At 32.7% G+C, this 24,564-nt stretch overlaps 1 protein-coding gene across 1 annotated transcript; it reads right to left on the reverse strand.

Moving 5' to 3' along the window:
* Positions 1–22,910: 22,910 nt before the first annotated feature.
* LOC149265487 (antifungal protein ginkbilobin-like protein 1) lies at positions 22,911–23,339 on the reverse strand. Its single transcript, XM_089404162.1, has one exon. The coding sequence runs from the start codon at positions 23,337–23,339 to the stop codon at positions 22,911–22,913; it is 429 nt and encodes a 142-aa protein (XP_089260288.1).
* Positions 23,340–24,564: the final 1,225 nt, after the last annotated feature.

Here is a 24,564-nt window from a genome sequence, read left to right on the forward strand (position 1 = left end):
TTACTAGTCCCTAATATGCAAATTGTAAAATGTTTAGAAATACTTTTGTAAAAATATTTAGATTTCTAATGAATTTATATTAGTCGATATAAAGTTTTGGTGATTTTTATGGTTAAATAATTTTATACTATAAAATGTGGGTGAATCATTATTAGAAAACACGGAAATTGGCGAATCGTTTTTTAGAAACAAAACATGGAAAATTAGCTAATGTGTGAATATTGGAAAATTAATAGTGATAAATACTTAGTGGTCATGAAGGTAAATTTATTTGACTTAACTTCTAGATTGTTCGAGTGAGTCACAAGTTGCATTCCAAACGTGATTTATAAACATTCTCCAATGATCTTATGAGAACACATAGGAAAAGGGACAATGAAGTACCACATTGTTTCGAGGTCATGATTTATTGTGATTAGATTCAATTACATTGAAACCAATCATGTTGTTGAATTCTGTGTGTTATGTTGCAAGATGCTCATTTAAAATTTAATGTTAAGTTTTACTATAAAATAGCTTCCTTTGGAAATACTAGTGTAAGAGAACATTCTCAATTTGATTTGGATCATTGGTTGGATGTAAGAAATTGCTACGATTTACCTAGGAAAATTGAAAATTTACTTTCTTTGCAACCTTATATCAATCATCGATTGGATACATTGTAAGGCTAAAATGGGAGTTCAATAGTCAACTCCAGTTTTATTTTTTTAAGCTTTTAGCTATTTCATATAACTTTGAATAGCAATTGAAAAGAGTTGTTTTATGTAATGTTTTTAATTAAATAATTCTTTTCATCCACAACAAATAAAATTGTTATATTTTTAATTGCATTAGATTGGTGGTTCAATTGTATATGGTAAGATTATTTTGAGCTTGGAAGTAAGAGGATCATTTTTTTAAGCTAGAGTTTTTTTAAGTGGTTCTTAAGCTCCTTTTGTTACTACATCATATCCTCCCCTACACACTCACCCTAAAAAGGGATGCCTTATGAAAGTATGCCTAGGGATAAGAATGACCATCTTCTTCAATAGTAATGTTCCATGGCTAGTGCACATGAACAACTTTAGAAATTAATTCATATGTGGTTAGAACTCGTGTTGTTAGCCATTTAGTAGGATTTAGTCTTTGCTTGGATGATGTCATTATTCCTTGCAATCTATCTGCACCAACTGATGATATGTAAGAGATTTATGAGCTTTTTTGGGCCTTCTTGTTCCAACTTCTTTGCATGAGATACCCTACCACATGGAGTCTAAGGACAAAAATTCAAACAATATTGCACACATACTGGGCAAAAGTACATATAAGGAAGAGATGGTGCACATAATCCTTGACTTCTATAAATAAGGCACACCAACTAGGCATGATCATGATTTCGTTCTATATTTTTTCATATATGGGATCTTATTTTCCTATAGGAACCATTGGAGGATCCTTTCTTTTGCCAAACAAATTAGATTCCATAATTTTTTCCATCACCAAGCTAAATCCCCTAATCAACAATGATATAAACATAACACATTTATGGAGAATATTCCCCAAGAGAGGAGTGCACCCAACATAATGTAATTTAGCCACTAAATTGAAAAATCAAAAGGCATATTTAGTTGATTAGCATCATGCCATCCCTCACACCAAATTTGTATTCTAGCAGGATCTGTCTCCTCGTTGAGAGTAGACCTCCTATTTTCATTTAGGAATTCAAAAAACTTCTATGGAAAAATATATTTTCCACACACCCTACACATTTTTCAATACCCATTCTTACGTCTTCACCATTTTCCAACATCCAGGATAGTCCTTCTTTCACGACGTTGAATGAAGCTAATACTACCTTTGAAACAACAAAAAAATGAATGATTTTACTTTTTGGGTTCCTAATCCAATCTTCAATAGAGATAGGGTGAATATAATTTATGAATACCACTTCTATCCATAGGTTACTTGTCTATAACAATCTCCAACAACTTAGAGAAAGAATAAGAGCTTTTTAGACCCCAACCTTCCAACATTTTTGGAAAATTTATTTTATCCCATTTGACAAAATGGAAAACCTAACCATATTTCTAAACCATCCATAGAAATCTCCAGCTAATCTTACAAACAGATTTCAAAATCCATTTTGGAATCAAGCACAAAGACATCCTAAAGAATGGCATAACTTCTAGAGCGAATTTCATAAGCGCTAGTCTACCCAACCTAGACAACCATCTAAAGCTCCAAACCTTTAATATATTCTAAATTTTTTCTATTAAGAAAATCCAATTAGTGCTTTTATAATAATTGGGTTTCACATTGGGAAACTTTCAACGATTGCAAGAACTGGAAATTTTTCTTCTAACTGTAAATTAATTACTAGTTTATTTTCCTACAAAAACGATGAATAATTCACAAGTACAAGTTTCAGATAATTAAATTATGTGGAAGATAAACTAGAAAATGAGAAAATAATGGTGCACACACACACAACAAATTTGACGCGGTTATTTTTAGACTAAAGTCCCCATAAAATCCTTCCTTTGGATAACTATCCATACCCCTCTCTATATTTGCTTCCCTTCTCTCGCTTGAACTCTTCTAGAAACTGATGGTGATGCCTAGAAAATTGAACTGCCCAAGGAAATCAATCTCAAGTGTATATTATCCATCTACCCATCCACCTCCTCTTATAATATCTTCTTGGGACTCTTAATGGCAAAGATTAAAACATAATCAATGGTTAAGATTATTTTTGGATCAATCCACGTGACTTTCTTGAAGATTCACACCTTTCTCAATTAGAATTGATTAATTAATAAATTTTCCTAAGATTAAACTTATAAAATATTTAAAAATATGCTAATAACCTAAATGAGACATTTCTAGGTTGAATTTCCATAAATGATATCTAGGTTATGAAAAATGCCTGTGTTTTAGCCTCTCCACAAATTTTCGAGGCTAGAACACCCATGCTAGTAACAAAACTAACATAGATGAAATCATATATATTTAATCCCATCATAAAAAATATTGGTGTGAAAAGGAAATGGATTATGAGCATTTGTGAGACTTTCCCTATACAATCCCACCTGAACCACTATTAGGATAAAACAATGTCATCCACAAAGAGAATATGTATGATGGATAATTCACTGGAAATTGTGGCACTCTTTAATTCAACCCTCTCTTTGGCTTCAACCAAAAGTCCACTTGATCCTTTAGCCACCAATAGAAATAGTAATGGAGAAAGTGGACATCCTTTCCTTAAACCTTTCTTAGAATCGGAGAATGATTTAGTTGACCCATTAATAGTCACTGCAAAACATATTGTTGTGATGCAACACATTACCCACTTTATGAAGCTTACCTCAAAGTCCAAGTGCCTCATTAGCATTCTAGTGTAGATCTAGCTAAGCTTATCATATGCTTTGGGTAGGTTTATTTTAAGAAAAAAGCCTTATATTTTCTCTGTTTCTAAATTGTGGAGTCATTATTGAGCTACCCCACTAGCCTTATGAATATGATAACCTCCACAAAAGAAAATTGTTCCTTGAACACATTTTTTTGACAAGATCAACTTCAATCAATGATCTTGTAAATGCAATTGCACAATTTTCCAATAAAATATCTTAACAATGTTCCAATTTCATTTCAAATGTAATATTTTTCGTATTAGATGCAAACGTAATTCCTTCAACAAAAACATGAAATTTATGGGAGTAATGAATGTTAATTAATATGAGATATTATGATTATTTTTAATTTGATTTATTGAAAAGATAGTCATGTATTTTAAAATTATTATATATTTTAATAATAATTTTAAATTTTAATCACATATTTTAAGGTAAAATCTTATAATACCTTTAATGTACAATATGTGAATATTCTCCTACTACCTTACTTTACCCATATGTACAAAATGTAAAGATTCTCCTATTACCTTAATGTACCAATTTATAGTGATGGGGATTATGAAGCCATGTTTATTTACTCAAAAAAAATTATGTTGTGGCCATCAATATATAGATTCAAAATTAAAAAGAAATCAAATATGACTAAAATAGATAATATACAATTTTCTTTGGAATTTAAAATAAAGTTAATTCCACTAAATTGTATACTATCTACCACAACAATAAATATTGTGCAATTAGATAAGTAGACAAGGGAAATTCATGGACGTCATATTCAATTCCATGGTCCTCTCATATGTATACATGAATTATATATGTTTTTAATGTATCTTGAATTTTTGCATTCTTTCATTTCTTTTAGGTGCAATTTTTCATAGCCAATTATATAAGAAATTTTGACATTTTCTCATATGTATGCTTTAGTTATATATGTTTTTGATATACCTCGAATTTTTGTATTTGTTAATTTCTTTTAGGTGTAATTTTCTGTAGTCAAATTTCTAAGAAATTTTGACATAAATTTCTCAAAAATGCAATTTTTAACTATATAATTTATAAAAAATAAATTATATTAAAAAGTTTTTTATGCTAAATTTACTTATGCATTTGAGAAGCTATGGCAAAACTAATTACTTGTTCGACTCAATAATATTTTTGAAAAATATACATTTACTATCTAACGTTAATAAATAGTCAAATAAAATCTATTTTGAAAAAAAAAAATATTTATTAAACTTTGATTAAAAAACTCTAAGAATTGCGAACTATTTAACCCAAACCCATCTAAATAAAACAATCTCTCATTGGAAATCATCAAGGCTTGGCAAATAATGAATGCATAATCTAAAAAAATATTCTTCTAGTTATGAAATAATAGAATTTAAAAAGTATAATAAATATGAATTGATCCCAAGCACCGATGGTAGGGCCGCAAAGGCTCAAGATGCAATTGAAGAGGCCAGTAAGGCAACCCGTGCAATGAGACGAGTTGATACCATAATCGCAGATTCCTTGCGTGTAGGCAGAGGGATAATATAATATTGGTCGCCTCCAACCATGTTCTTAAATATTTAAATGATCAATTATATCACAATTCTTTATTTTTGATATTAATAATGTCAATCTATATAAATTATATTTTAATGTTCGGTTTAAAAATTAGAATTAGTTATATATTTAGTAACTTATTTTTTCTGTTAATAATTGGTAGACATAGGTATAATCAAAACATCATAACCACTTGTATTTTCAATTATTTTTATCAGAAATAAGTTTTGATTTTATTAAATAATTACTTTATTTAAATTATATGTTGTACTACCTTTTAATTATTCTGACGAGGATAATTGCTATCAACTATTTTTTGCATAAGAGGTAGGTACCAAGTAGCAATCATGCATATTGCACTTGTTTTAATGTGTATTGAAAACATAATATATTATTTTAATGACATCTAAAGGGGTATATTATGAAATTTTTTTATGTATATTTTATATCTCGAAAATGTGTACAGATATTTTATATGTAAGTTAATGAGATAAATGGATAAAAACTATAAGATTGTTTATCGAGAAAAATATCAATTTTTATTAAAGAATTGTGAATGTTACATTTTGGATAATATGCACAGTTGTGCATTAAAAAATGGGTTGTTTTGTAGTACAACCATCCATGAAAAGGAGAAAAATATCAAACCTTTTAAAATCCCTCCCCATGTCCTATCAAGTCCATCAGTACATATCCTAAGCCTAAATACATAGAACAAAATACCATAAGCTACCAATCATCCGAGAATTATATCTCGAGGAAAAAAACATAAACAAATTTGAATATGTTATCTTCATTCATGTATGATCTCTAGTTGCGTGACTTCTATGAAAGGCCTATGATAGCACTCATATAAAGTATCATATAATTGCTTCTTGATCTTCCAAGGTCCTCGATTATTTTAAGCACCACTTTAGAGAGAGTGTCTCTAGTAGTGTTCTTCTCATTCTAGATGTGACAATAAGAAATACAATCAAAACCCTGTTTCTGTTGTAATATATCTTCAATAATAGGTATTACTGTGTGCTTGTCTATTACATACCTACTTGAACCAGCCTAACAATAACCTACTATGCTCCCATTACTAAATTTAGGTTCGATTAAATTTAGTTTCAGTAGTTGTCACATGCATAATTATTCAATTATCTTATAAACAAAGATAAGACATGCAGTTATACCCACAATCTTAAAGATTCGACAACATAAAGAGTAAGAAGCCAACATACATAGCATCTCATGAAATTGAATCAGAATAGAGTAGCAGAAATAATGTCACTAGGAAAGTCGAGCACCACCACCTAACCTAGAACTTACTTCCTCCAATTGACCCCCTAGTCGAGAGTTCTTGCCATGGATCAACTGCCTCTTGCTGATCAACTTTCTCTCCCCCAAGCCCTTCCCTCATAAAATCTTGCCTTTCTATACCACAAGACTTTTATGTTTTTCTTAAACTTAACATCTTTTTCCAGCTAAGTAAGTTAATGGATGTTTATCTCCAAATCCATTAAGCTTATCCATAATTGGATCTAGAAGTCTTATAATAAAAGAGTTATCCATTCCCATTCACACTAGGATTTCATTTGGCAAGAATCTCATCTCTTGGTGTCTCATTGTCAATGTGATTAAATTATCTTTATTATTTATTTAATAATAAAGTATTTACTTTCATTGTTGTACCTCAGAAGTAGATTTTCTTAGCTGTTGTCAACATAGTGTTACATACAACAGAGGGGTGCTACATACTTCCCCCCTTCAATATACACCATCCTATGTGTATTATTGCATCTTACAATTTATTTCCTCATCCACAGGTAGTTGCTTCTAAATTTTTAGGTTTCCATGGCCCTTCCATCTCAAATAGATATTCAAATATATAGGTTACAAAGGATTTCTACCACAATTCTCTTTCAATTGCTACCTGTAACATTTTCTCAATTAATTCTATGAGAGGGTTTAGATGCCATAAAACAAAACTCGATTTTGTTTAACACAGTTAATGTCATAACTTGATATTACCGTACTACTATTTGGGTAAATATTGGTTAATGTTTCTCACCATTTAACTATGATTCCTGATTATCATTGTATTATAATAGGAATAAATGCATGATTTTTTGTTGCATTTGTGTTGTTGCTGAATACTTGCTTCTTTCAGTCTCCCTGCATTAGTCACAACAAGTCAAACTAGCACATTTGACCAATAAACATGTATAATAATATCATATCATGTTAGCTCAAAACATAACCATCAAAGCCATAAATCATATGTAACCATCAATCATAGATCACATGTAATCGTCATAGACCAAAATCATAAATCTCATTCATACTAAAGTGAAATAAAATACGGGTACCTATCCTTTAATCAATCCTTAGCTTCTGCCTTTTTCTTTCTTTTGTACACACTGTGGAACAGTTGCCACACTAGGAAATCACCTAGTTCCTTCTTCTCAACCATGTATACATCACACACATACAACTATACACGTCATCTAACATAATAGAGTACCTACATCCATACTAGTACCATGTGTACCACATGTACACAGTACTACCAGTACAACGTGTACACAATACTTAATGTTCATAACATCCTATGCACGACATATACCTGTTCCATTTGTTTTGAACCCACATTAGTATTATTATCATAACATCAACGCAATCTTTAGACCAGTCTAAACAAACTATGCTTGATTTGTCAATTGGAGAATAAGGAATTCATGGAACTGTTTAACTTTTGCAATGAGAGCCGAAATGAATAATGTTACGACAAGTATTCAAGTTCTTTTATTTAGGTAATCTTTTGGTTGTAGGAAAATTTCAGCAAATGATAACATAAAGGTAACTTTTCATAATACAATTTTACAATACCAATAACTTTGAGTTGTGGGATTGAATCTGTCTCTAGACTAGGTCTTAATTATAGTGCAATATGATCTTCACCCAATTATAAAGAAAGCATTTGATAGCTAAAATAGTATGGCCTTCAGTATTATACTTGAAGTTTACTAACAACTTTTATCCCTGTCTTTAGCCAATAAAATCATTGTTTGGTACTCAAAATTACTCCACACATAGACTAGTTATGTCATATGATTTCTTGTTGCTCTTCTTACACTTCTTCCAATACCGTCTTGGCCATGAATAAGTTCAATGTATGTCCAAAACCAATTGATAAATCAGTATGCAAGTACATACACCTCCCATACATGAGTTATAAATTAAGGTTACAAGGTTCTCAATTCCACACCCACTAAGTTTTTGGGCACTATGTGTGCCAGGGTGTGAACCTTGGTCAATAAGATCTTGATAGCCCACTTTAACACTACATCATGACCTAGTAGAATATAATTCATCAATTGTTAAATTCCTTCCAATAAATTGTTTATGCAATAATTGTTATGTTGTCATATTCAAAACTAGACAACACTATCAATGCAATCTAACAGGTTGACTTCTCCCATATTGCTTAATAGGAAATAGTGGTACAAAATATGCATTTCAGATTGTACAATTGTCAATTTATTGGAATATATTTCTGGATAGCATTTTATCGAAACCGATTATCTTTGTACACAAAAACCTTGATTACGATTACCACTTTCCATCAATATGGTTGAAGCATATTATTGATTTAATAATGAGTTGTTGCATGTTTTTTGTTATCCTCTCCCTTCATCACCTATAACCTTGTATATGACACACCTTACTTAATGCATGTATTATTTTACTACTGGCATAAGATCCTTAGATCACCATAAACAATATTAATTCAAATCTTTTAGGTTTACAAAAAAAATTATAATTAATTTAGACCAGTCATGCTCTGAATCTAGTGTATACTTCTTATTAGTCATTAGGCTTCTTTGAATTGCTCTATTTGTACTTCAAGTGCATCCAACACCAACATATCTAATTTTTTTGTCATTTGATAAAGCATGTATACTTTGTCTATATATATTAGAAACACATAGTTCATTTTTATCTTATCACTTCCCACAAGAATTACATTTGTAAGATCTACAATCATTCTACTCGAAGCATCTTCTTTTTGTGGTAGATTTCAAAGGTTCCTATTTGTGAGATATGGAAAAAACCCCATCTTTATCTGGATGGATATGCACATCAAGGTTGTGAATTTTGAGGTTGCATACTTGAGTTGCAAAAAATTACACAATGAACTTGGGAATGTGCTCTTGAGATTGTATTTAATATTGTCTTACGACTATTAATCAAGAAGCACTAGGAGTTTCTTTAACATTCATATTATATATTTACACTATATGTACTTTTCATTGCCACTCATATTGACCTACTTATGAATGTCATAAAAATATAACTACTATTAATATCATTAAAATACTAATATTTTATTAATATTGTAAAAGTAAAAACATTATTTTTTTACATTACTAATAATATTAATGTTGAAAAAATATTAACTAAGAACATACCGTGCTTTTATTAAAAATAATTCGGTCATAATATTAATTCTCCAAACATAACTTATTATTTTTTTTTTGAATTTTGATTTTTATAATTCAATGATGAATCTACCAAAATATAAATACTATTTTTATTTGAGAATTATAAATCTAAACTACATTTTTTTTATGTTTAAAGTGGATTCACTACTTTTTTTAGTAAAATAAAATAATTTATATTAAATATTTGAATTATCAACTATATCAATATTATTTTTGATATTAATAATTTCAATATATATGAATTCTATTTTAATGTTGGATTTAAAATTTAGAATTAATTATATATATTAAGTGTTGGAAATAATACTGAGAGGGGGGGGGGGGGGGGGGGGGGGGGGGGTGAATCAGTATTATCAGATCAATAAAACTTTTCCAATTTCATACTCAGAAACATATACGCTACTTCAGTTAAGTGAACCCGTGTGTACATGCTACTGCGTCTGAAGCAACTAGCGTATATCCAGAAATCTTATGATTCAATTAGCTTATCTTCAGTAAATGCATCAAAACATTATTAACCATATTAAACGTAAACAGGTGCAGTATAACAGAACAGATCATCACACAAAAGCCACACACATGAACACCATGATATAAGGTGGAAACCCAATGTGGGTGAAAACCACCTGCTGCAATTTGTTTCTATCTTCCTTTAATAAGAAACTTCTTTTACAATGTACTGGTGCAGTCCTTTACCAGCACGCAGGCTACAACCTGCAAAGGGCTACAACCCTCATAGCTCTTGTACTAGCCGATCCATTTACTAGTACGTAGGTGCCAACCCTACAGAATGCTCCAACCTTTACTCGTTTTCCAGCTGCTACTGGAAGGGAGCTACAACCCCCTGGCTCTTGTACTGGCTGATATGTTTACCAGTACGTAGGTGCCGGCCTACGATCTTCCCGGGACCACATTTCATACATTTTCATACTAGATCCATAAAACAATCACCATTGAAGTACAACCTGCATCATCAATCTCTGAATCACCCAATACTGAATCACTGAAACCCTGTCAACAACAACCAGACAACATAACAACAACCAGATCCAACTCCATCTTCAAATATCTTACTTCACATTGTATACGCTACTTCGATGAACCCAACCTGCGTGTATACGCTCTTTTACCAAAACCAACCCGCGTACAGATCTGCAAATTCTAACTTATAACTCCGCAGCTATATCAGACATCAAAACATACCCAGATCATAACAATAAACATGCGCCAATAGATCTAGTCTATCCACAGTCATACCATATGAAGATAATCATTCCAAGCCTTGAGATCTCGTTCTGTCATTCATCATCCTCCACATGAGTGAAACCTTGGTTCAGATCACCAACCCATAACCAGCACTTGGATCTCACACTTCCTCAGATCTTCATCACTCACACACTCTCCCTTTGGCCTAATGATGTTTCTCCTTATATAGCTTTAGGCCCTTCACAATACCACGGTCCAAAACCATAGTAACCCAATACCATCAACTCAATACTAGGGATCAACATGTCTGTCGAGACTCCATGGTCCAAAACCATAGGCACAAATTCCAAGGACTAACTACCACGGACCAAAAGTAAGCTTTCCGACATGTACGCTCTTTTTCGTTCATGAAACTGCGTGTATACCCTACTTGGTATATAGTGAACCTGCGTACACGCGACTTGGTATATAGTGAACCAGCGTGTATACGTGACTTGGGCTTAATGAACCTGCGTGTATGAACTTTCTTGACCTGCTGTACTAAGATCTGTCCTCTGATTAAGTTGCCATCACCTGTACCAACCTCTGAGTGAGTTGCCATCAAGGACAACACTTGAATCATAATTCCAACAATCTCCCCCTTTGGACTTGATGGCAACCACACCAAGTCACTCTCCCCCTTTGACATCAAGGGCAAAGGGCGGGCCAAGATATTCTCTTCTTTGGTATACCCTCTGCTGTCCATACTCCCCTGAGTACATGCTGAATATCTCTGCTCTGCTGTGCTGAACATGCTCCCCCTGACTATAGGCAAGATCTGCAAAAAGATGTTCTTCAAAAAGAACCAAGACTTATACATCATAGAGGACCTTCCTATCACCAAAAGACTCAATACATACATCCATACTCCCAACCAAGTGGGGATACATTAGAAAATAACAACCAATTACATTACATCATTCATCCCAGGCATAGTGGGGAAACCAACATAGGTCGTTACATGACCTTGACACCATAAAAGAGATATCACAAAAGAGATACATGCTGAAGTTTCTGAATGGGCTCCAAGTTGTATCAATCCATCCATGCTCACCCTGAGTAGATGTAAGTTCTAAGACCACCAATTCATTCAAGACCATGACTATCATTCATCATATATGATCTGTACCATCAGCCTGCAATACCATTTCACATAGAATTACTCTATTCTGTTTAACCCCAATGGTTTTAACACTAATTATTTCAAACAAGTTTGCTCTAATACCACTATTGATGTAGGGATTACCCCGCACATACCCACAGTATGCATAAACATGCATAAATACATTTGTCCCATGTATTTGACTCACAAAGGAGTCAAATCTCTAACCATACATGGTTAAGGCCCCTTTATCATTGGTTCCTTTGTATCGGAACTAATCACCCCACTTAAAGCTCCTATCGGGAGTTAAATCAATCCTCAAGCCTTCATTTACCCATTTATTAAAGTCTTCCGTTATATCCTTCTTATTGGGACTTAAGTTTCCTCACTCAACCCTTATGAACCCATAATTCACATATATGTAACCATCTCCCTTTATACATTGGTTATGTATGGTTTTAACACATCAAAACCTCACTTCGGCGCTTTTTCCTTATAAATCATTTACAAAGGAAAACATACACAATCACACCTTTTTTCCATCTCGATACGGCCTCAGCACACTTCCCGAGGATATACTTTATCGCAATCAGTTATCGGCTCCTCTGCGGGTCTTACATGCATATATTCCTCACCACCTTTCCGACTCCGATATTCCTTCAAAGACTCGGCCATGCACTTTATAAAATATTAAGGGATTACATTAAAAATCCACTCTAAAACCCATAAGTGGATCTAAAAAATTATAGACCCACCACTATAAGCTCTGTCGGGTCCGTATCTTCCACTTTCCATTCGGCAGTTATTCCTCCCGAACTCCGATCTCTGACTCAATCTCTGCCGCCCATTTCATTCATTGATCCAATGGCTATTGGCGCATCGCTAATCATCCTATCGCGTTCCATTGCATTGTCCCTTGACTGCTGCGATACGCGATTATTGATTAGATCTAGGTCATCGATCTGGACTCTCGATCCAACGGTCCAAGATCCATTGTGTTATCGCAATCGCTCTCCTCTATGGTCAGACCTCTTCCACTTCAAAACGTTGATCCAATCAGTCCTGTGGACCCGATAAGGGTATAAGCCACTCTTTATAATATTCAAGTCTGGTTTTCAGACTTGGACTATGTTTTGCGCCGATTTCCAATGTAAATCGGATTTAGGCTTGCAGGACTTAGATTGTGTAATAAACTCCGCCGATGCGATATTTCGCCTTTCTCCTTAGTGAAATCATCTGGACCGTTGATCTTCTAGATCCAACGGCTCCTGAGCATCAATACTTCACTTCACGCTTCTCCCTTTTACTTAGTTTTTACGCTAAGTCTTCAGTTCTTCCATGATTTAGCTCCTCTTCAAAGGTTTCGATTCCTTCACTGTTTCCGCTGCGACTCCCTCCTGAGCTTGATTTATGTGGTTTTTATCACTGACTCTGGCCTCTATTTAATCTCTCAATGGATTCAAAGATCCATCACGAACAGCTTGGCTCGTTCTTCTCCTCTGTACTCCGCTTCGACTCTGCCTGCAACCTCTGTTACAGAATCTATGAGTTCACAAATAATACATTAAGGAAATACTCGTCTCACACGCTCTGACACAGTTAGGAATAAAACTCTGTATGTATATGTATAACCAAAAGATTACATTCGAGACTTCTCTCTCTTGTACAGGCCTATTCTTCGATATCATGGCCTCTCTCTGTGATTATGCCCGTAGGCTTACATATATGCCAGGAAGTTATGTTGAACTAATCCTAGTTTGACTCCTAAAATTTGTCCTCCTCATCTTTTATTTTCTGCACCCTCATTCAAGTATGGGCCATTACATATACATACATCATTTATGTTTATCTTTGAAAAACAAGATATCAATCGACCTTAAATCTTAATCCTGCACATAATTCTCATAACACTTCAATCCTCAGTATTCTTTAGTGACCCATACACACAGTACTGCTTTATTTGTTCAAAAACTCACTCCATTAAATGCTACAATGGTCACTAAGATATGTATTTAAACTCCATATATATAGTGGATACAGTACATCAACCGATGTGGGCATTTAGGTCCAAATTAATAGATTTATCTACTATATTCCAAATCAACACTTCACATTTACTGTGCATACATTATATCCCAGAGGAAAGAATCGACATGGGCATTCAACATGATAAAATTAGGCATTTTGATTTCATTTCCTTCATGACCAAAACAAGCACTAATGCATTCCATACAAATCACAACTTCATATTCAATAGGTAAGTTGTCACCCCCATGTCTACGTTGTCAAAAATAGCTAGTATTGCCATACAACATGATCATGGTCCTACTGTCATAGTCGAAGGCATTAATGACATATGTTTTATGAAATACGAAACATAGTGAATAATATGTATCATAACTAAAATGACCATGAGTGGTTGCAATTCAAATCACAATGCATAATGCATATCAAAGATATCCTGGCGCATAAATAACCTGAGCACACATTCTATAACATTGCAAACCTTAAAGATATAAATAAAGTCACAGATTTTAAAGCAACCTCACTTCAAAATTACCTTTTATTTCAAATTCCTTCACAAATAAATCGTTTTAAGATTATTTTGCAACCTTTATGGCTTTTAGGGCCTTAGGCACTACTTTATAGTTCATTGGAATACTTTTCTTATAGAAATTTTATAACCATCGCCTTTACTAACCTCTTATTTGTTTAGGAGCTAGTTTAGGACCTAAAACTCATGCATATCTTATAGAGGTGGATTGGCCCATTGGCCACAATATTTGAACTTAGAGATCAAATACCATCTGCCACATACCTCCTTGACCCAACCAAAAAATCACGTACTATGCCCCCATTACTAAATTGAACTTCGATTAAATTTTGTTCGAGTAGTTGTCACATGCAAGATTATTCAATTATAGCATAAACAAAGATAACAAATGCAATTATACCCATAATCTTAAAGATTCGACAACATAAAGAATAAGGATCGAACATAAAAAAACATCTCATGAAATTAAATCAGATGAGAGTAGAGGAAAGAATGTCATTTCGAAAATTGAGCACCACCACCAAACCTAGAATTGACTTCATCTAGTTCAGTGCTAAGCCGAGATTTCTTGCCATGGATCAATTACCTCTTGTTGATCTCATTAATGGATATTTAATTCCCTCTTTCATTATATGGTATCCTTTAGTGATGTCATGCTTTTATCGATCTTTTTATCCATTTTCCTAGGCTTTTTTGAGAAAAGTTTGCGTTTCTCTCCCGTGAAACTTTTCCTCATAACAACTTGTCTTTCTCACCCACAAGGCTTTTATGTTTTTCTTAAACTTAGAATCCTTCTCCACCTAAGTAACTTAATGGATGTTTATCTCCCAATCCATTAAGCTTATCTAGAATTGGATCTAGAAGTCTTATCATGAAAGAGTTATCCATTCCCATTCACCAATGGGATTTCATTTGGGAGGAACCTCATCTCTTGGTGTCTCGTTTTCCAAGTGATTAAATTATATTTATTATTTAATTAATAATAAAGTATTTTATTTCATTTTTATACCTCAGACCTAGCGTTTCCTAGCTTTGGTCAAGAGAGTGTTACATACAACAGAGGGGAGTTACACTGTGACATTTGATGATCTCATTTAACCAATTTACACTAATAAAATAGTCCTCGAAAAATTATAACTACCTTCATCCCTCTTCATTAGCAAAAAAGATCAAAATATTAAGGCTAAGTAAATCTACATAGTTATTATTAGCCCTCCGTAGACCACTTTAATGTTTGTAGTAGTTTTTTTCCGATCCTCGGCATCATCCAAAATGTTTATTTTCCACATAACTTATAGAAAATCTAATTTTTCTGAATACAAAGTGAGGTATGTTTTAATAGATAGCTTATTGGAAGAATGTAGCTTGCAATTATCTGAAAGTTTGGAACTACGTGATGTGCGTTGGAATTGTATTAGTTCATCAGGATTTTTCTGCCTGTTATGTTGACTAGATCCTACTTTTCTGGGTGTAAACAAAATCTAGGTGTATTAAATCTCTATCTTTAAATCTCTATCTTTGGAAATACTATTATAGAGGAGCATTATAGATTTGATTTTGGTTGTTGGATGGAGGTAATCAATGGCTATGATTTACCTAGGAAAAGTAACTTTTCTTGGTTTCTAGTCTAATATCAATCATTGATTGGATACATCGTATGGCCGGAGTAAGAGGTGAATAACTAACTCCTGTTTGTCTTTTTTTAAAGGTTGAAGTTAGTTTGTTATAGGTATGGAGAGCTAGCTGGAAAGAGTTGTGTGATGCAACATTTTAATTTAAATAATGTTTTTTTTCCACAAAATATCAAATTGTTATATTTGTAATTTTATCATATTGGTGTTTCAATTGTAGATGGTAAGATTCTTTTTGGCTTGAAAACATGAGTTAATTATCATTTTTTTTTAACTAGAGTTTTCCCTGGTGGATCTTAATCTCATTTGGCTATTGCATCATTCTGTATTAGAGTAGTAAGGTAATTAAAAGAGGAATCTAAGTAATGTAGAGTTGGAAGAGGTAAAGGTCAAGGAAGAGGTTGAATAGTGGTAAATACAGAGTTGGGGGAAGATGTGAGAACTCTTAGGTGAAGGCAAAAACCGTAGAGGCCGTCTGGCATTATGATCATACATGTGATACAAGTGACGAAGAACTTGCATAGGAGGAAGATGAGATAGTTGTAGAACCTCGAAGGTCAAATTTTAAAGTATATTTTGATCGAGGCTTTGGGTCAAAGGAAGAAGTACCTACATATAGTGGAAGTTTGGATCCATAAGAATTGGTGGATATGGTAAATGCTTTGAACAAGAATTTTGAGTATGCAGATATACCAAAAGAGAACCAAGTTAAGTTTATTATCGAAAAGATGAGAGGACATGCAGCTTTATGGTGGGACAGGGTGCAGGAAGAAAGGGCCTTGAAGAACAAAGCAGAGCTCAAGAGAGGGAGTAGGATCACTCCTCAATTGGAACATACATTCCTTCCTAAATATTATCAATTAATTTTGTTTATGAATATGCATAATCTTATAAATATGAATTTTATAAAGTGAGCATTAGACCACGATACATAGAGGGCACACATGAGAGAGTTTCCAGCTATATCAATGATTTGAGATTTGACATTTAGGTTAAATATGCTCTAATGTAATAGAGATTTGTTGAATAAGCTTATGAGGTTGCATTGAAAGATGAAGAAAAATGAGGAAGCATATTCAAAGAAGGAGAGTAAGGTGTTCTGGAAGAATATAATAACAAAAGAAGAGATAAGCTAGCAGCTACGCCCAACAACTAAAACTAGAAAGAATCAATGATTCCAAGAGGGAGAAGGTCTTATTTAAGAGAATTAGGAAGAGGGAGAGATCAAAAATATAGATGTTATACTTGTGGTCAATTGGGTGAAGACAAGCAAAAGTAATAAAACCTGAATTTGAAATTCCAAAGGGGGGAGAATAATGTGTCAATGTTCTAGAAGAAGGATAAGCTTTAAGGATGATGCTAGTGATACCAGGAAGAGACAAGTATGTAGGTGAACTAGTGAAAATAAGAATCTTATTGAGGACAACTTCTAAAGAAAAAGGTAAACGTTGCAAGTTGATTGTTGATAATGGTAGTTCTCACATTCTATTTTTCCACAAAAATGGAAGAGAAATTACAGTTGGATAGGATGCCACATCCTACATTGTATAAGGTTTCATGGTTGCAGAAGAGACAACAAATATTGGTAAGTGAGAAATAACAAGTGGAGTTCCAAATTGGAAAATATTAAGAACAAGTTCTTTGTGATATTTTGTAGATGGATACTTGTCATGTCTTTCTAGAAAGACCCTGGTAGTCTGATAGGAGAGTGAGATAAGATGGCAAAGTGAACACCTACACTTTTGAAAAAGATGGAAAAAAGCATATGTTACTACCAATAGAAAATGAAGGGATCAGAGAGATATTGGATCCAAGCGTAATTTTGATGAGTGAGAAAAAAATGCCCACTAAGGATCCAAAAATTAGGGAATATGACAAAAAATATAAGACAAAGATTGCAACAAAATATTTGAAGGAGACTAGTTTTCCTTGAACAAACAAGAACTTATTTAATTTTGAAGATTAAAATGCTTAATTAATGGTTTTAAACAAAAATTGCGAAACAAATAGTGCTTTTGAATAGAAAAAATGGTTATGAAACAGGAGATTCAAATGAATGAGTAGTAGTTAATAATTCTAAAGGGTACTGGGGTAAGATGTTTTGGAGCAATTCTACAAATGGTAAAGTAGTAGGGTATATTGAGGAAAAATCCAACCCAAGACAATGGATCATTGATGGTTCCAATTAATCTGTGCATTTTTTGTGGTTTTCAATTACCTAGATAGTAAAAATAACATTTTTCGTAACCTAGGAGAAACAAATTAAGGAAAATCTTGTGCCACATCAAGATAAAAGGTGGAAAGCTCAAATACAAATAATGAAACTTTGATGGAAGGAATGGATGAAAGGATTAATTAAATGGGGGAACCACCCAAGGAAGAAACCTCGGGTATCTTCGGCATTGTTACAAAAAGGCAGTAGAATGGGACCTCATGGACAAGAGTCCATGACCAATTTGATGTTTTGGTGTATGATGAGGGAGAATCATGCACAATATTTATTTTCCATGTAATTTCTAGAAATCTATGTTTCTTGACTAGATGGTGAGGTTTGTTCCAATTAATGGCTTATTGGCCAAATGTAGCTTGCAATTATGGAGAAGTAGAAAGATACCTATTGTGTGTTGGAATTGTATTAATTCATTAGGATTTTGTTTCCTATTTTTTCAACTAGATCCTACTATTTTGGATATAAACAAAACCTGATTGTAACCATTTTGGGGCTACATATTAAGAAATAAGAAACCTGTGGAGAGCGAATTAAGGAGGAGTGTGTAGAATTGTATTAGAGGAATGAGTTAGATGGAATTAAGAACAAACATGTTATTCTCTTTCAGTATCTTGAAACTAATATATCTTATATCCATGCAACTAATTTTATTGTGTAATAACACTTATGTGTGAAATTGAAGTTATTGAAGTGATAAAGAGTTAGCGGTCATGAAGGGAAATTTATTTGACTTAATTTCTAGATTGCTGGAGTGAATGACTAGTTGCATTCCAAATGCGATTTATAAACATTCTCCAGTGAGTCACAAATTTCATTCCAAATGCAATTTATAGGCATTCTCTTGCGTGCTTATGAGAACGCATAGGAAAAGGGACAATGAAGTAGCACATTGTTTCCAGGTCATGATTTCTTGTCATTAGATTCAATTACATTGAAACCACTCATGCTACTGAATTTTCTGTGTTAAGATGCAAGATGTCCATTTATATTTTAATTTTAATTTTTACTTGAAGTACCTTCGTTTGGAAATAAGTGTAAAGGAGCATTCCTGATGTCATTTGGATCATTGCTTGGATGTAAGAAATTGTTGCGATTTACATGGGAAAATTGAGAATTTAATTGCTTTTCAATCTTATATCAATTATCGATTGGATATATCATATGGCTAGAATGAGAGTTGAAAAGTTAAGTCGTATTCCAATTTTTTTGAAGGTTTTAGCCATTTCATATAGTTTTGAATAGTAATTCAAAAGTGTTATTTGATATAACTTTTTTATTTAAATAATGTTTTGCGTCCACAACAAATTAAATAGTTATATTTGTAATTGCATCATATTGGTTGTTCAATTGTAGATGGTAAGATTGTCTTAGCTTGGAAATTAGAGTAAATCATCTTTTCTTTTTACACTAGAGTTTTGCTAAGTGGTTCTTAATCTCCTTTTGTTAACACATCATATCCTCTCCCACAGACTCACCCTAGCAAGGGATGCCTTATCAAAGTATGCTTATGGATAGGAATGGGAATCTTCTTTAACAATAATGTTCCATGGCTATTGCACATGAACAACTTTAGAAATTAAGTCATATGTAGTTAGAACTTGTGATGTTAGCCTTTTAGGAGTCTTTAGTATTTGCTTGGATGATGGCATTGTTCCTTGCAATCTGTATGCAGCAATTGAAGATATGCACAAGATTTATGCATTTTTTGGGTCTTCTTGTTCCAACCTGTTTGCATGAGATACCCTGCCACATGGAGTCTAAGGCAAAAAAAATCTCAAACAATGTTCCACACATCCAGGGTGAAAGGACACATAAGGAAGAGATGGTCCACATAATCCTGACATTTTTACATAGGGCACACCAACTAGGCATGATCATGCTTCCCTTTTATAAGTTGTCATCTATGGGATCTTATTTTCCTATATGCACCATTGGAGGATCCTTTGTTTTTCCAAACAACTTAGGTTCCATAGTATTTTACATCACCAAGCTAAATCCCCTTGTCAAAATGAAATTCAAACAACACATTTATGGAGAATATTCCCCAAGAGAGGAGTGCACCCAACATAATGTCTATTCCCTCTCCTTGAGGTGAGCATCCAATATATTGAGTGCAGTAGTGTAATTTAGCCAACGAATTGAAAAATCAAAAGGAATATTTAACTGATTAGCATGATGCCATCCACCATATTTAACTGATTAGCATGATGCCATCCACCAGCCCAAATAAATATTCTAGCATGATCTACAACCTCCTATTTGCATTTAGGAATTCAGCAAAATTCTTAGGAAAATTTTAATTTTCCCCACACCCTACACATTTGTCCATACCCATTCTTACTTCATCACCATTTTCCAACTTCCAGGATATCCTTTTCTTTTTCGGGTTCCTAATCCAATGTTTAATAGATATAGGGTGAATATACTTTATGAATACCACTTCTATCCATAAGTTATTTGTGTATAACAGTCTCCATCAAACCTTAGCTTCCATCAAACATCAGCTGCCAACAACTTAAACAAAGAATAAGACCTTTTTAGATCTCAAGCTTTCAACATCTTTGGAAAATTTATTTTATCCCATTTGACAAAATTAAAAACCCTACCATATTTCTAACCCATCCATAGAAATATGCAGCTAATCTTACAAATAGATTTAAAAATCCATTTTGGAATCAAGCACAAAGACATCCATAAGACTTTCATAACTTCTAGAGCGAATTGGATAAGCATTAGTCCACCCACGCTAAACAAGTATCTAAAGCTTCAAACCTTTAATACATTCTCAAGAGCAAATGGAAATTATTATTCTAACTGTAAATTAATTAGTAGTTTATTTTCCCACAAAAACAACGAATAATTTGCAACTACACGTTTCACAAAATTGAATTATGTTCAAGATAAACTAGAAAATGATAAAATAGTGGAACATAAATACACAAATTTGACGCCGTTATTTTTGAAATAAAGTCCCCATAAAAACCTTCCTTCCAATCATTATCCATACCCATCTCTACATTTTCTTCCCTTCTTTGGCTCGAACTCTTCTAGCAACTGTTGTTGATGTCTAGAAAATAGAATTGCCAAAGGAAATCAATCTCAAGTGTATATTCTCCATCTACCCATCGGGCTCCTATTATAATTTCTTCTTGGGACTCTTAATGGAAAAGATTAAGACATTTATAATTTCTTCTTGGGACTCTTAATGGAAAATATTAAGACATAATTGATGACTGAGGTTATTTCTGGATCTATCCATGTGCCTTTCTAGAGGATTAGCACCTTTCTCAATTAAAACTGATTAATTAACAAATTTTCCTAAGATTAAACTTTGGAAATGTTTAAAAATAGGCTAATAACATAATTGAGACATTTCTAGGTGGAATTTCCATAAATAATTTATGAGATATGAAAAACTCGTGTGTTTTAGCCTCTCCACAAATTTTCGAGACTAGAACACCGATGATGCTACAAAAACTAACATAGATGAAATCCTATATATTTAATCTCATCATAAAAAATATTTGTGCGAAAAGGAAATGAATTATGAGACTTTGTGAGCTTTTCCCTAGACAATCCGACTGCTGATAAAGTTGACTTATGAATATTTATCCGCCTACATGTATCCTTATTGGCAAGTGAAAAATCAAACCTAGAGCATCATTAGGATAAAACAATGGCATCCACAAAGAAAATACGTGTGATGGCTAATTCACTGGAAATTGTGGCACTCTTTAATTCACCCCTCCCTTTGGCTTCAGCCAAAAGTCAAGTTAATCCCTTTAAAAGTTTTGAAGAACTTTATTTAAGTATGCCTTGGACATTGAACCAATGAGAGATTGATTATTTTCATCATTCATGACGCTGGGGAAAGAAAGTGCCAACAAGATTACGTTAGTAATGCTTGCTTGCTTTGGGAGGGGCTTGAAAATATTGCAAAAACTTAATTTACTTTGAATTTTTGCATTCTTTTATTTCTTTTAGGTGTAATTTTTCATAGCCATTTTTATAATAAATTTTGACATTTTCTCATATGTATACTTGAGTTATGTATGTTTTTGATGTACCTTGAATTTTGATGTTCTTTTATTTCTTTTAGGTGTAATTTTTCAATTTTATAAGAAATTTTGACATAAATTTCTCAAAATTACAATTTAATATCCAACACTCATAAATAATGAAATTAAAACTACATTTATATCCATGAAATCTATTTTGGAAAGAATCTAAATATCTATTAAACTATGATAAATAAAAAAACAGTAAGAATTGCAAACTATTTAATCCAAACTCATTTAAATAAAACGATCTCTTATTAGAAATCATCAAGGCTTTGCAAAGAATAAATGAATAATCTAAAACTACAAAAATGTTATTATGAAATAATAAAATTAAAAAAGTATAATAGTATTACTGTATAAAACAAAAAAAATGATCATTCACTGTATTATATTATGAGAACAAGATATCACGAACGAAAAACATTCACAGTAAACATTAAACATTCTACAACATTTACGTTGAAACACCACACATTCTGCAACATGATTTAGAAACCATCCCAATCTAGAACATTGAAGATACGCTGGACCTACACCGTACCTAAATAGATAGATAGATACGCTGGACCTAGAGAAACATTCTACAACATTTATGTTGAAACACCACACATTCTGCAACATGATTTAGAATACATAGATACGCTGGACATATAATCAGTAAAACTTGTACGCCTCGTAGCGCATGAAACATCTCTGGTCACCGGCTTGAGCCCAAGCACCGACGGTAGGGCCGCAAGCGCTCGAGATGCAATTGGCGATGCTCGCAAGGCAGGTCGTGCACCCACGCCCAGTGGTATGTGAAAAATCGCAGACTCCTTGCCCGTAGGCAAGGGGAACTTCGTTGGTAGTTGTAATTACTTCGTTGTTGTAGACAACAATCGTTCCTTCGTGGGAACCCTTCGTATACGTGTTTTGTTCCAGATCCGTGATTATGGCTGTCAGAGAAGACTGTAGAGGACTGTTGGGTGGGTATGACGCGGCGTTACAGCTATGAGAGACATCACTGCAGTCTTCAGCCTGCGCGCCCACCACTGCGAGTAGTAATATGAGAGGTAAACCAAAGCTAAATGAGCTGATCCTCATGGCTACCTCAAATGAAATAATAACAATTCCTTCAGATGCCAAACGTTATTATTGCGATACTTATCAATCCCTGGAGGACGTCCCCCTTTTATAGCCTTGTGTTGTGTTGGTAAGATAACATCCTTAAAGGTCAAAGATGAATGATAGTGATTTTATTTATTTACTTTAGATAAATTCTATTCCTTCATAGTCATGGGGTTTTCAAAATTACCCTTACTTTCTCTCATTTAATTTACCCTTACTTTTTCTCATTTAATCTCATCCATATCTTTACCTCACCCATTTCAAAACACTAAGAGTTTTTCATACCTATTTTAAAATATTTAAAAAATTTATGTATTTCTCATGCTGGACCATTTTATAATTAAAAAAATTATGCATTTTACACACACACAAATATATATATATATATATATATATATATATATATTTGTCATAACCATTTTATAACTCAAAAAACACAAAACACTATGAGTTTTTCATACCCATTTTAAAATATTTAAAAAATTTATGTATTTCTCATGCTGGACTTTTTTATAATTAAAAAAATTATGCATTTCTCACACCCCCATATATATATATATATATATATATATATATATATAACGCACCTATTTCAAAATATTGAAAAAATTTATGTATTTCCCATATGTGACCATTTTATAATTCAAAAGCCTATGTCTTTCGCACACTTCACAATTTAGGAGTGATTCATATTTTAATTCATTATTCCTTAATTTACCATTGAAAATAAATAAACAAATAAGTGGAATGATATAACTATCAATAATCATCAATCCATAATAAGCATGAAAAGCAAAAATATAACTACTATTAATATCATTAAAATACTAATATTTTATTAATATTTTAAAAGTAAAAATATTATTTTTTCTACACTTTAATATTGAAAAAACATGAGCTAAGTATATACTGAATTTTTTAATTTTTTTTTAAATAATTACATCATAATATTAATTTTCCAAATATAACTTCTTATTATTATTTTTTAAAACTTTGATTTTTATAATTTATTTATTAGAAATCATCTAGCTTAAAAATATTTGCATACATTAAATTTATCAAATATATGTCTAGAATGACTAAATTATTTAATTATGAATCTATAAAAATACAAATACTATTTTTATTGGCGAATTGTAAACTTAAACTACATTTTTTTTTTATGTTTAAAGTGGATTTCTTATTTTTCTTTTAGTAAAAC

This window comes from Pinus tabuliformis, chromosome 6 (assembly GCF_031772625.1).
Source record: "Pinus tabuliformis cultivar Carrire ecotype Pingquan chromosome 6, CPIR1, whole genome shotgun sequence".
NCBI lineage: Eukaryota > Viridiplantae > Streptophyta > Pinopsida > Pinales > Pinaceae > Pinus > Pinus tabuliformis.

Excerpts from the sequence above, each read along its gene's own strand:
- LOC149265487 (XM_089404162.1), bottom strand. The coding sequence starts at position 23,339 with ATGAGGATCAGCTCATTTAGCTTTGGTTTACCTCTCATATTACTACTC.